The sequence below is a fragment of the Argiope bruennichi genome, chromosome 6 (assembly GCF_947563725.1).
Source record: "Argiope bruennichi chromosome 6, qqArgBrue1.1, whole genome shotgun sequence".
Classification (NCBI taxonomy): Eukaryota; Metazoa; Arthropoda; class Arachnida; order Araneae; family Araneidae; genus Argiope; species Argiope bruennichi.
The window spans coordinates 101,267,663-101,283,528 of NC_079156.1; the positions used below are offsets into that span (position 1 = coordinate 101,267,663).

At 31.2% G+C, this 15,866-nt stretch overlaps 1 protein-coding gene across 1 annotated transcript in view; it reads left to right on the forward strand.

The window, feature by feature from the left end:
* The first annotated feature begins 369 nt into the window (after positions 1–369).
* LOC129971871 (putative inorganic phosphate cotransporter) overlaps positions 370–15,866 on the forward strand; it is a 42,482-nt gene continuing 26,985 nt past the window's right edge. Inside the window, exons 1-4 of the mRNA XM_056085849.1 lie at positions 370–422; positions 3,575–3,787; positions 11,050–11,261; positions 14,032–14,268. Of these exons, the coding sequence (XP_055941824.1) occupies positions 3,631–3,787; positions 11,050–11,261; positions 14,032–14,268 (606 nt within the window). The 5' untranslated portion in view covers positions 370–422; positions 3,575–3,630. The remainder of the gene's footprint in view (positions 423–3,574; positions 3,788–11,049; positions 11,262–14,031; positions 14,269–15,866) is intronic.

Consider the following 15,866-nt stretch of genomic DNA (forward strand, 5'->3'; position numbering starts at 1 on the left):
TTTTCTCTAGAAAGATTAGGTTAACCTTTTAATTTAAACATTTACTCCACATAAATGTAACTTTTAACAATAAAATTATAATTTTTGCTTTATATGAGGAATTAGAAGACATAGAAATAAAATGGTGCATAGAGAAGACATACTGATAAAGAGCAGACTTCCCCGCCAGAGGGCGTGGAACCGAAACTAAAAACTGAGTAACTGTGAACTGTACTTAGTGTTAATGCGCAACATTTTATCTCTTTCTTCTAACTGGCTGTATGTTTTTGAAAAGTGCTTATTGTTCGTTTTTTGTGTGTCAATACATATTTCTTTAAAGAACACCGCTCAGCGTCTTTCTATGTAGTCGAGCGAATTATACTAATGGATTTTATTTGCAGCTGTATTTCCAAGAACTGAGCAGGCTATCTCCTCCGAAAAAGGTAGAAACTTTCGATTCAATTATTTGAATAATTTTTACCTACATATATTTTCAAAATCAAAAAAAAAAAAAAAAAAAAAAAAAAAAATTGAACTACGATGCTTTATCACTTTTCCCTTTCAAAATTTTAACGTTGGCTCTAACTGATAAGTAACACAAATCTTTTATCTTTCCAATTTTCCAATTATATTTTTCAACATTTATTCTTATAAATAATTATCTTTCCTATTATAGTTTTCAAAATTCATTTTTATAAATTTTCATCTTTCGTATTATTTTTTTTCATAATTCAGCTCAACAAATTTTTATTCTCATTTCATTATATTTTTCAAAATTCACTTTTATCGTTTTTATCATTTTTTTCCCTTCAAAATTCACTTTTATCGTTATCATATTTTTTTTTTTCAAAATTCATTTTTATCGTTTTTATCATATTTTTTTCAAAATTAATTTATATCATTTTTTATCCTTTCTGATTTTTCAAAATATAATTGATAAACTTTCCGTTATATTTTTCAAAAAAAAAAAAAAAAAAAAAAAAAAAAAAAAAATTCAAATATATTTGATTAGGAAAATTCCTTTTATTATACATTTCAAAATTCCCTTTTATTAACTTTTATCGTTCTTATCGTATTCTTCATAATTTATTTATATCAATTTTTTATCCTTCCAATTACATTTTTCCAAAATACATTTTTTATAAACTTTTATCTTTTCTATTATATTTTTCAAAATTCGTTTTTTTTTATTCAAATATTAATATTAGATTCGAAAACTGTCAAAATATCAGACAATGGGATCTTTTAAAAATCTATTTAAATTGAAAATAAAATGTTGTTGTTTCTAATGGCACTTGTTATAACCGACTTTAAAAGTCAGTGATTTTAAACCAAGGGTGCTTCTCTTGCTTTTCAGTAGCGCCATCTAGGGCCAAGAGTACGACTTAATTATACACACGTCAGAACCCTTTTCACTGGGTGGATTTCATTCATGCATTTCATTCACTGATCGCAATTTAGACCTGCCCTGAATCAGAGAACGATCACCCCTAATCCCGTACCTCAGTGGTATTATTCTTGACATGGAGGACTTTGCGACCATGACAGGTTTACACGTGCGCCAGCCAAGACAGACAAGGAGAGTTTTCAGTAGGCGCGGTTCGAACTCGCAACCAAAGGGACGCGAATCTAACGCCCTACCAACCAGGCTATACCGGCCTCAAATGAAATGTATGCAACCTTTCTTTCTAAGAGATTTATCTTTTCATTACGCATTTGTAATATCTTAAATTGGCTTGTAAAGCAAAGTATTATTAAAAGGCACTTTAAGATCATATATTGTAGCTACTCAAGATGAGTTAAGCTATGATGGATTTGCAACCCGATATTTTTATCAGGCAGTTCGTTGAAAATATTTATCTGATATTACAGTACCTGCAATACCCATAACTAAAAGTTTAAAAGATATTCATAGTTATTCGTTCAATTTTAAAATTCTTCATTGTTGGTATTATGTATAAAAGGAAAAAATTAATATTTATTCATATTTTTACATGATCTTAATTAAACTAGACTTCTTTCATATTTATTAAAATGAAATTTTTAATTTTTTTTTTTTCACTCATTTAAAATGAGTGAAAAAAACATGATGAAACCTTGTTAGAATTTTGAAATTCTATACATTTGTGCACTTTTGCACAATACACTATTATAATATATTTAGAATTTAATTATAATTAAATAGATTTATAAAAATTAACTTTAATTAAAAAAATGGTAACATTTTATAGTGAATTAAAAAATTTATATCAAGATTCCTTATTATTTCTAATAATCTATACTTATATAAAGCTCAATGTGTATGTGTGTGTGTTGGTGCTCTAATGCCCATACCGTTTGATATACAGCTACCAAATTTGGTACATGTATACCGAAGTCGGGAATGTGCACCTAGGGTCCCTTTTTTGAATTTTGAATTAGAATTTTAATTATTAATTAAAAACTAACTTTCCCGTCAAAAAAATCTTCCATTTTCTCCACCGAAAAATGAGTAAGGCTTCAGTTTTATTTCCCACTCTAATGAGGCTAGGTTTAAGATTTTTCGGCCGATTATTTCAAACGATTCTGTTTATTTTCTTCATGTGTGATGCATTTAAAATTAAACATTGTTAATTAATCGATCTTTCAGATTCATTCTGAAGTGCTTTTAAATTAAACTAAAACAGAATAAAGAGAATTAAAAATTTCTAACCTGCATAGCGTTACCCCAACTGGCTTAGAAAAATTCACGCATTTGCGTTACCATAACGCGCTGAAAATTCACGCATGCGCATTGTGTTCTGATTGTTGACAACTATTATCAACGGATGCGGACTTGATTTAAATTATTTTTAGGTTAGTTGCATGCTTTTGTAATTAAATTGTATTTATGTTAGTTATATATTTTTTGTATATGCTTATAGTTTTAAGTACATCGTTTTTTAAGTAGTTTTTTAAACCTGTTTTCGACCGATTATTTTAAACGATTCATTTTATTTTTTTAGTGTTTGATGCATTTAAAATGAAACATTGTTAATGAATCGATGAATCTGAGAAAATTTTGTTGACAAATTCTTGAGATTTTACATAAATTAAGAAAGATATTTTATAACGTTTAAAGATATTTTATAACGTTATTTTATAACGTTTAACCCATAAAGTTTAAACGCTCAGTGACTCTGTTTTCAGTAATTTTATTATAAAAAAATGCTTTGTTTCAGTGAAAAATATTATTATATTAATTGCAAATTAATCCTTTCCACTTTAATTTAAAGCATAAATTCTACGGAAACTAACAGAAAATGAGAGAGATACATATTACGTTATGATTGAAGGCCTTTATAATATTATGAGTGAATTATATGACTATCAAGATTTGAAGTTTTAAAATATTTTGATGAAGAATCTATTAAAGTAGCGATTGCGTAAAATATTAATTATTGATATTTAAAAGAAACATTAAGATTGGCTAACCGGCTGGTCGCCAAAGGCGGCTAGTAAATTACAAATTACAAATTAAGTGGGAGAAAGTAATTAAATTAAAAATTGTACTTTTAATATATACTAATAAAAGTGTGTTTTTTAAAACCGTTTTCATTAAATTTATTTGTTTCAGAGCTTTTGAAAGTATTAAGATTTTATAAATATACCACAGAGAGATTCTGGGAAAAAATGAGGGAAGACACGAAGAGTGCAGAGGACATACATCAATCGAAAACATATAATGATACTGAAATCAAAAGGGATTGCAACAATTCGAAGATGTCTTCTATATCGGATAATTTAAAGTGCTCGAATGCTTCAGCAGAAGAAATAATACAAAACCCAGGTGAGTTCTGATCTTTTGTATATTTTAAAATAATTTTTAATTACTATTATATTATATTTTTGCCCCGAACAAATTAGAAATCACCTATCAATTATTCAGTACACAGTATTTAATATTGCATATTATTTTAACCCATTCTAGGGCCGTGGGAAGTATGCTTCCCACCAAATTTATCAATCTTTGTATGAAGATTGAATTTATGAATGTTTTTTGATTTTATGAATCTTTGTTGGCATAAGTTCTGACAAATTTTTTTAGTGTCAGAAACTTAGATGCTTCAGTTCTTTATCTCAGACAAAACGATGTGCTTTGATTTGTTACTTAATTATTAATTAATTAATCAAATTAAATTTATCTAATAAGCTAAATGAATCCCTTTTCTTATTCTAATTTCAAGCCTAAAAATATTTTAACATAATATGACTAGAAGAAAATGGCCCTTTAAAGGGTTAAAGATGCAATTCTTAAATAGTCTGCAGAAATATATAATATTCTTATTAATATATTACTCTATAGTGAGTGTGTTGCGACTTTCTACTAAACAGCCCGGTTTTTAAATACAATATTTTTAATCGGCACAAACACAGCTACACTACGAAATTTACACACACACACACACACACACACACACACACACACACACACACACACACACACACACACACACACACACACACACACACACACACACACACACACACACACACACACACAAAGACAAGTTAAAGTAAACAGTATGGTGGAGGGATTCCACCGTTTCCAACCGAAAGCATTCGGTTTTAGCGCAAGGGTTGTGCATAGAAAAACCCGACCTCAGGATCCAGGTCTCCCGTTCAACTGCTTGTCTGTAAAAGCCACAAGGGGTTTCTGTAAAACGCCACGAGGGGGCGCTCTCTGCTCAAGAGGAAAAAGAGGTGCTACAACTCTATATTATATATATTATATAAATACTAGCTGACCCGGCAAACGTTGTTCTGCCTTATAAATTATTTCTATTGAATATTTTGGTTGTTAACGAATGTATTGTAAGTGTGTGGAGATGGGATCTATGACTGAAAGAGGAATGGAGCACTGTAGACGATGATCGCCGATGAAAACTAAAACACACCAACCATTCATTTTCTCAATACAATGTATTTCATTAACGTAATGAACATATACATTGTTTGATCTCTTAAAAGTTAAACGTAAAGTGAAAAAAGTAATATATTTTTTGTCCTAAAGTATAAAAATGAAATAAAGAAAATCAATATTCATTTCGAAAAGCAATGGAGTGTACGATATTTTTTCTCAGTCCGTCTTTAGCCAACACAAATAAGCTCGATGGTTTGCCCACACGAGAACATTCCACGTGTGAAAAACATGTTGTGCCCAAATCTAAGCCGCAAACAGACATCCTTTGGCCTTGCGTTGCGACTTATTGATTTTCACTGCGAATGCGAATCTAATAGGAAACTGAACGCATTTGAATTCGATTGCCACGTCTATCAGAATCATTGGAATTCTTGGCAGCAAAACATTTTCGGCTCGGAATTTACCATTCAAAATGGTGGCTTCGATAACGTTTTTCATCAATTTTTTAATGACCAATCGCGTGTTATTGCACAGCCATGGTGGGTTCAAATTTTGAAGAAGGTGTGGTGACATGCCTGGCAAATCCAGACTCTGTTGGTTCAAAAACTCCAATTCAAAAACTCTGTTGGATAATTTACAGCTTCGCAAACTGTATCGATCAATTTTTATGGTACCAAGTCGCCTGGCAACGACTGCTGTATCTTGAAGTTTAAATCGTCGACGTCCACATTTTTTGCTGCCAAAATGGCTCTTTCTGACAGCCATGAATGATTTATGTATTATGTGCGTATATCGGGAAATATGCGGTCAATGAGAGCATTTTGCGAATCAACGATAGTGCAGAAATGAGTGGGCAATTTTATTCATGCAGTATTTTCATAGACAGCAACTTTTCCATCACCGATATCTAACAATTGGTCCGAGAATGTGTCAGCAGATGGATCTTGTAGCATTGGACGCGACACAGTGGCGATGATTTCAAGCAAGCGTTGATCTCCTCAGTGTACGGTGAACGTGGATAGGAGCCCCCTGATTACCTAGCGTTGTGAAATATACTTTACGACCTATTCTCATACCTACCAAATACACATAAAAAATTTCATGGAAATCGGTCGAGCCGTTTCGGAGGAGTTCGAACACAAACACCGTGACATGAGATTTTCATAGCATTGCAATTTAAAATAATTTGCGACTACATGTAAAAAAAATACAAAAAAAATGCAAAAAAAAATAAATTGCAAACTGCTTAAAGATGAAGCCACTAATTAATCAAACTTTTACTTTATTATCTTAACACCTTTATTACCAAATTTTACTTTAAAACTTTAATATTTTTATGAAATAACTAGCAAAATAATGAAATAAATAGTAAAATACTCATAAAGTAAAAAAGTTTAATTTGTTATTATAAGTGTGTTATGTGTTCATTAACAACAAGATTTTTAATACCCAGATGACAGGTAAATTCGAGCCAAAATTTCTAAACATTATACTCTTTGGCCTTTTTTTATGGGTATTTGTTGAATCCCGTGTTAACTATGGGTCTCGATGTAGAGAAAATTATTTTTAATTACTCTCAATGTGTTACGTATAAAAATAATTAGCGATTACATGTAGGAAAAAGTTTCAAAAAGTGTAAACTGTTTAACGATTAAGTTGTTAATTAATTGAACTTTTAATTTATGATTTACAACCTTAACATTTTTATGAAATAACAAGAAAAATAATGAAATAAATAGTTCAATACTTATAAGGTAAAAAAGCTTTATTTATTATTATAAGTGCATTATGTGTTCAATACCAACAACACATTTAATATCCAATTGACAGGTAAATTCGAGTCAACATTTCTAAACATTATCCTCTTCGATATTTTTCTTGTGGGAATTTTTCAAATCCCATGTTAACTATGGGTCTTGATGTAGTGACATTTTTTTAAAAAACTGTTCTCATTATTTTACGTATAAAAATAATTAGCAATTACATGTAGGAGAAAGCTTCAAAAAATGAAAGTAGCTTAATGATTAAGTCGTTAATTAATAGAACTTTTAATTTATGATTAAAAACTTATGAAATATCTAATGAAATGATTTTATGAAATTATGAATTTATGATTTTATGAAATATCTAACACAAATAACGAAAAAAATTATTCAAAACTCGTAAAGCAAATATTTTATATATTATTAGAAGGATATTTTGTGTTCTTTGTTATTATAAGGGCATTTTGTGTTTTGTTAACAGCACTTTTAATATCCAGACAGTAAGCAAAGTGGAGCCTACATTTCCATCTATATGATTTTTTTTTTGTAAAAATTCGACGAATCCCGTGTTAATTATTATTCTTGATATTGTTCAAACCTGCGGGAGATGGTCTCCCCAAATCTTTCTCGCAAACACTCTAATAAACTTGTCATGCTAGAGAACGCTTTACATGGCATTGATGTACAACTGATGCGAAATATTAACTTTTGACGTGATTTTAACACTTTTACTGAATCCATCGGGTCATCCTTGATGAGTTTTTTTCCCTATTAATCACTGATATGAGGTTAAAAGTATTCGAAAATTGAACTTGCGTTTTAAATGAGTTTTTCTCAATCGATTGAAATAAAGATCTGACACAAAACTGCACTTGTAGTCACAAAATTCAATACCAAATTTGACATATTTAAGTACTACCAAATTTGATATATTTAACTACTAAGTATATACTACGTTTTTGAATGATCGCATTTACGTAATTCTGAAAGTAAAGACCGACAGACAGTCAACTCTTAGTAGATTTTCGCTCAAAATTTGATGGGTGTCGACTGTTGATGTTAAATCTGTGTGCCAAATTTTATCTCCCTAATTCTCTTCATTTTGTAGTTATTGCGTTATCTTTTAATCTATAAACTGGACAGACGGATTTCTTCTGAGCCGATTTTACTCAAAATTTCATAGAATTCTCTAACATTGGTGTAAAGACCGTATAGCAAATTTCAATTATATATCTCAAAAGTTATTGAGTTATTTTCATCGCAGAGAGACAGGCGGACATTTCCCAAAAATGTATTTCTCGAACCCAGGAAAGCCAAAAACGTGGAGATTCGTCAGAATCTCGAGTTCGAATTTTTTGACAATTATTATACTTTCTGTATTCTATGTATTCGGGAAAGTTAAAAGGGATATCAAAAGCATGGAATTCTTCTGATATAATGCTTTGACAAAAATGTAAGGACAATTTTGTCACCTTCTGTAATCTTACTTTTGTTACCTTCTGTGCTTAATCTCACTGCTGATGATGGATATATATATATATATATATATATATATATATATATATATATATATATATATATAGAACAATCAAAGTAATCTCATGATCATAATGTATTTATATTTCAACAAATTATTGACCAGATCAGTAATTTATTTCAGATAAGCATACAAGATAAACGAGCATACGATAAAAATATGAAAATGAAAAAATAGAAAATATCAAAAGGTGACCATACAATAAATACTTCAAATACAAACCATCCCATCCACTAAGAGTATGATTGGTTGAAATCTTCAGAAAGGGTACGTTGGAAGGGCTGTGGGGAAGTGATTTATTCACGCCATTTTTTGTGTTAAAAGAGTTTGTTCGCTGTAATTCAATACTTCGTGAGCCGTGAACAATTTGCTTCGTAAATTTATTTTTCAGTCTGTTTGAAATAGCATACGAGAAATATATAAAGAAGTTCAATTTTTCTTTTTCTAATTTTATTTCATACAGTAAGAAATCTAACTTTCAAATAGGTGGATTTACACTCGACCAATCATAAGACGGCCAGTAAGACAACGTATGCGCAGAAAGGGCCTCATTTATGTTTGCCACAATTTCATAAGAGATAATTTCATTTCAATCATTCCGATAGCATTCCATACTTGGCTATAAATTGCCGTTTTGGCGTCCCCGAATTTTTTTTTTTCATTGCGTATCGTATTAAAGTGATGGATATTTACACAAATAAAAATGGTAAAATGAAAAAAAAAAGTCAACATACTTAAATTTGGAAAACTGTAGATAAGAAATGGCAAATAAAATAGAAAAAGAACACAATCCACACCCCCAAAAAAAATAACCGCCAAATTCTACAAACGTATGCGCAGTATGAAAAAAAAAAAAATATATGCAATACAGCAGCAGTATGTTGTTGTCCTTTCGGGTCAAGTACTTGCCAGGAACCGAATGGCACTTTTCAGAATTTCTTGGCATTCGCTGCCTACTGGTCATCTTATAACTGGTCGAGTGTAAACCCACTTTAAACATATAGAGATATGAAACTAACTAAGGTGTTATTAAAATAATTGATAGACTTGGCTAGATGGAAATTCTAATGTTTTCACTTTCCAATATTCTGTACCAACAAGAATACAGAAAAACAAGTTTAGTTTAGTTTAGTTATATTAACGTCCTGTTGCAAAGCAACACTAGGGCTATTTTGGGACAGGCTTCGTAATTTTGAACCGCAGTCAGATGTCGAGGACGACACCTGAGTTGTCAACAAATTCGCCAAGGATAACACGATAGATTTAGTAAAAATACTAAATTCATGCCAAAGGTGAATATTTCGTAATTATATGTCAGTGCCATACAAGCGTTCACTGGGATAACATCTTTATTAGAATGTATGCGAGAAAATTTGGGGGAGACCACTCCTGCTGACTCCTGTTAAACTCCTCCTATTTTTATGCAAATGATACAAGCGTTCACTGGGATAACATCTTTATTAGAATGTATGCGAGAAAGTTTGGGGAGACCACGCCTGCTGACTCCTGCTAAACTCCTCCTATTTTTATGCAAATGATACAAGCGTTCACTGGGATAACATCTTTATTAGAATGTATGCGAGAAAGTTTGGGGAGAACACGCCTGCTGACTCCTGTTAAACTCCTCCTATTTTTATGCAAATGATATAAAGAGTCATTAGGCAGATCCATATCAAAGGTTGCTTCATTGATTTAATTTTAAATTCCTGTTTAGTGAACCCCTATTCCCCTATTCTATTTTTAGCTTAATCGAATGGAATGACCCTATAACTTCTTGTTTCGGGGAATTTACTACACTTGCACTTTTTCAACCGGTTAAAACTGCTTTTTAAAATATTTCAGCTATTTCTTTGCGCGACATCTATGAGACCGCACCTCCCTTTTTGTGTTACAGTATTATACAAGGCTTAGCAAACGGCTCTGAAATTTGGTCCTAGAAATATCATCCAATTTACTGATCCCCCTTATGAAGCAGAGCTCCAGAGACTTTTAAATGAAGCAAAAAGTGATTTTAGTGATGAGGATAATTGGACAGAAGATTTTTTTTTGGTGAAAGTTCTCATTCGACTGATTCTGATATAAATATTTTCAAATATAATTAACTTTTCTAGTGATAATGTATTTAAAAAATTCTAAAATATATTAATATACCAAGAGAAATACATTTTCAAATATAATTAATTATTCTAGTGATAATGTATTTAAAAAATTTCTAAAATATATTGATATACCAAGAGAAATATACTTTCAAATATAATTAATTTTTCTATTGATAATGTATTTAAAAAATTTCCAAAATATATTAATATACCTAGAGAAATATGTTTTCAAATATAAATAATTTTTCTAGTGATAATGTATTTAAAAAATTTCTTAAATATAATAATGTAATAAGAAAAATATCTACAGAATACACAGATTGACTTTTATACTAGTATTTAACCAATATGTTTAGAATGCTCATAAGTTTCTGCGTAGAAATAATGTTGATAAAAAAAAAGAATCAATTTTACCCATTGTCAATTTTTTAAATTTTTTTTTTATTTTTCCTATAATTGTTGAATTTTCTATTATATTGTTTTCTATATACTTTAGTGTACTGGAAAAATAAATATGATTTTATAAAGTAAAAAGAAATAAGTTTCTTCAAGAATATTAAAATTTTTTTCTGCATAATATATTGCCTCATTTTCATACTAAAACTTGCATTAGAAAAATTAATTTGAGTGTAAAGAAAATGCAGTCTCGTAGACGAGTTAAGTCCTTAATATTCGTCTCCGCAGTTAAGGGTAAACTTTAACGTATTCCTATTTAAGAAATTTAAATTAGTGAATAATTTAATTCAGAGGTATATTTTTCAAACCGATAATGAGCAATATTCCTTTCAGGTATTAGGAAGTCTTTTTTCCAGTACCGCTACATAGTGGCATTGCTGGGATTTTCTACGTTCTTCCAAATAAACTTTTATAGAATAGCAACAAGTATTAGTATTGTTGCTATGGTCAACAACTCAGCCATAAGCTATGAATCAAATTCTAGTACAAACGTTGCATCTTGCTTGTCAAATTCATCAGCCGGGGAAGAATTTATTGATTTCCAAGTAAGTAAGCCTTCAATATTTGAATAAATATGAATAAAATTTGTTCACTATTTAAAAAATTTAAAAAAGAAACAAACAATTACTTCTGATGCTGTAGAAACAAGATTGAGTGGTCTCTTTCACTTTCACAACACTTTCTTTCTGATAAACTTGTCATGCAAGAGAACGCCTTAAAAACATTTCAGGAAGAGAGGGCTCTATTACGGGACGGAGAGTACGCAAAAAAAAAAAAAAAAATCATCCCACACGACGTGTTTTTTTTTTTTTTTTTTTTTTTTTTTTTGCGTCGCTAAACCTAACTTTGAAAATAAAAATCACAGAAATAAAAGTTTGTCCTATCTTCGTAATTTTTGGTACCTATTTAAATTATTAGTTCAGCTGCCAAAGTCAAAATTAGCATTCAGTAATCTTTTCCTTTTAATTTACATTAAAATATATTACTAACAACTCATTTACGGTATGAAATAATTTTTAGAAGTCATGTTCAAATTATTCTGAAGTTTTAAAGGACAAAAATTTGATTGGACATTGTAATATCATTAATAAATTTTAAAATATATATTTAAAAATTCAAAAATACAATTCAAAATAAGGCAGTCATGCAGTGATTTCAGCTTCTGATAAAATATCCATATCAGAATCACACAAAATCTTGATTTCTTATTCTTTAGACCATGAATCTCTGACACTAATTGCCTTATCCATAATGCGAGACTTTCCTCCTCTCATAAATAACGTTTTCTCTCCGTAACAAATCGAATTCAAAGCATTCCGAAATAATGAAAAAAGGAAATACGGGGAACGCATATGATACTACGTTAAATGCTGCAGAGCTGACTATGAAAACCAAACAGACCTGCATAGTAGCAAAAATAAAATAAAAAGTAATAATAAATAAAATTTGGAGTGAGATTAGAAACGCGAGAACGTTTCTATCACGTGGAAAGTTAAAGAACACTGCTCTATTTATTTACTTTACGGTTACCCCTTCCCTTCCCAAACGAATGAAACCCCAAAGTGAAGCAGAGTATGTTCTATCTAACTGAAGCCCAGGATACTAAAACTATGTTCATTTCAAAAGTAATGGACACAGGGAGCCATCTTGTGGCCTTTAAAAAATGCTTCCAGTATAAAATGCACGTATGCATCACTTGTCTCCAGAGTTCAATTTACAGCGATGTGTAGATGGTATGCTGGACTGTGTGAGACGTTCGTAGGTGATGCATATATGACACGCCAATCCCAAAAGGGGTGAATAGGTGTAAACTGCAGGAATTTTTGAGGTACTAATAAAGATGGCAAAAGGTGGATGATTCCGCAGTAACTATTGTGCATGGCCCGTTTAGTCATTCTGAAAGGTGAAAATTACATCCACTCACACAAAATTTCTGGCAAAAGCTATACAAACTAATGATTGATTGTCAGACGTGGTAGAATCATATCTTGCAAATGGTGTTACGTTAAAGAAGTAATCCAATAGGAAAATAGAATGAATTATGGAAATTGTATGATGCAGACTTATGAATCTCCAGAATCAAATTCTCCTCAGGAAATGTGGTCAGGATGCCTATAGGAATACTAATACCCGTAATGGCATTTAGGCAGAATATTGGTTTTAATCTCTTTGCTAATACAATACATTTCGAAGGGTGCATAAGTTATTCTTTTCTCCTCAGAATGTCCCAATTATTTACAAATAAACAACGAATTTATACTAAAAATTGTATTCTAGCTACAATAGCCTCAGGATTGCAATACATCAATATTCATGCAAAGAATATATTTAGCAATCATTCATTTGAAATCCATTCTCCTTGATAGACATGTTAAACATTGTTGAATTTTAATTCACGGTATCCTGAAATAGACTGACGATTTCCAAAAATGCACAACAAGAAAACGGTTGAGGTTTAAAAAAAATTCTTGCAGCAAATTTATGCTACAGGGCATAAGTATTTCCTCGCACAGTTTCTGGTTTTAATCAAAAAAGTTGTCGATAAATGGCGCTGCTGATTGCAAATATCTATATAAAGAAATAATGAAAAGCCAAATTTCAATTTTTCGAAATGTTTTATTAAATGAAAATCACAATATAATAGTTTTGAAAGGTCTACCATCAGCAGCAATCAAATGCCGTAATCGGAGGACGAAAACGATATTAATTTTCTGGGAAGTGGCCAATGGAATGTCGGCACATTCGTCATTGATTATTTTTTCAAGTTCCTCAAGTGTTCGGGGTTTTGTCTGGCTCACCGCATCCTTCAAAGAACCCCATAGGAAGAAATCGAAACATTAACCCTATTTTTCTATTTGATGCCTATTTAGTATCAAATAGGGTTAATGCCTATTGCCTATTTTGCACCAAATAGGGTTAATGCCTATTGCCTATTTTGCAACAAATAGGATTAATGCTTATTGCCTATTTTAATGGTTTGCATGCGGGAAAAACGATGAAAAGGACTTGCGACGGCATCTCTCGACAACTTTTTGAACTAAACCAAAAAACTTTGGGAAGAAAAATTTATGCCATGTCACATGAATTTACTGCAAGAATTATTTTTTTTTAACTTTAACCGTTTTCCTGTTTGTACATTTTTGAAAATCATCAGGACATCACGTATGAAGTTAATGATTAACGATTACAATAGTTATTAATTAATAAAAATTTATTTTATATCTCTAAATTTGATGCTTCATTTGCCTAAAAAATCAAATTCGTATCTCTCAGTTATTTTATAAAATTATCAATTCAACGCTTTTTTCTTTACAGATGACAGGAGAATTTAATTGGAGTCCTGACACCCAAGGTTATATATTAAGTGCAGGTTTTTTAGGCTATGTAATAACTCCGATACCAGGAGGAATGTTGTCGGAAATCTACGGCGGAAAAATTATCATCGTCAGTGGACTTTTTATGTCCACCATAGCTCATATACTTTCGCCTCTTGCTGCCCAGCACAGTAGCCATTTGATGATTCTAGCGCAGATTATTAGAGGAGCTGGCCAGGTAATTATTATATATATTTTTAAATTTTAACAGATACCAGCAGGAATATTGTCGGCAACTTACGGCGGAAAAATATTAAGTGCAGGTTTTTTAGGCTATGTAATAACTCCGATACCAGGAGGAATGTTGTCGGAAATCTACGGCGGAAAAATTATCATCGTCAGTGGACTTTTTATGTCCACCATAGCTCATATACTTTTGCTTCTTGCTGTCGAGCACAACAGCCATTTGATGATTCTAGCGCAGATTAATAGAGGAGCTGGACAGGTAATTATTATATATATATATATATATATATATATATATATATATATATATATATATATATATATATATATATATTTAAATTTTAACATGATAATGTTTGGCATGTAAATTACATTGTATGATATTCAATATTCGCGCACAACGTTTTACATCGTCTCCTTCGAAGATCCTTCTCTTAATTTTTCTCTGGGAAAAAATGCATTTTATTTTCATCAGATCTCCGCCGCCGGCTTCTCATTGGTGATTTTGAGTTCCTTATCACCAATAGCAGCTCAGCAACCCTTCTTCATTGATCTAAGGTAGTGTCTGTTAAGGAACCATCTTTGTGGCCGACTGCCTCTTGAGCACATGTTAATTACAAGCAAACCCGGCTGAAGTGCACTTGGATTGGATATTTCTTTCATTGACATTAATGACAATGATTGCTGGTGATCGATCGGTTCTTTATGACTTGAGCAGTCTCTTCATAAAGGAAAAAAAAAGTTTAGCATCTAAATTTTTCGACGTTCCTCTCCCTTTAAGACATTATGGTTCTACAGTAGACTCCCGATTATCCGCGGGCGGGTTATCCGCGCCTGCCGCACTTAAGTTTTTTTTTTTTTTTTTACTTCTAAGCAAAGAGAAAATGCTTCCAAAGCAAGAAGCAAACACAAATGACTGATTTCTTCAGAAAGGTGTAGTTTTACAGTTATGCTTTTGTAATTACATAATACATTACAGTATTAAAACAGTACATATGTATTAATTTTTCTGTGCATTCTTGACGCCTCTCGTAAGTACAAAGCACTTTTCTGTTTTCATTAACAAAATGCATTTTAAGTTAGTTTTGAGTGATATACTAAAATATTGAGCGTTAGTTAAACATTTCCTACTGTTTATTTTACATTTTATTGTACATAAAACGATTTTTCAAAGTTGGAATGACTTTTTTCTCTTTTGCTCTACCCGTTTTTAGCTTTTTTCGGATTATCCGCGAGTTTTGTTATCCGTGGCAGCCGCGCCACCCAATTCCGTGGATAATCGGGAGTGTACTGTATTTAAATATCTCATCTGGTTATAGTAACAATTGACTAGTCATAATAACTCTCCTTGTGAAAAGTATCCAAATCTGGAGGCCCGTCTGCTCTTAACTATGTGAGGGGAAACGGGAGACTAATAACTGGTTTGGATGCCCTTAACCATGTGAGGGAAAACGGGGGACGTTTTATATATATTGCATTATTATAAGAACTTGTATGATTTTACAAAAACATAGTTGGTGGAAATGTGATTGTGCCTATCTCGGTTTCGATTAAGAAAGCAAAAATGGACAATATTAATATAACATCTAA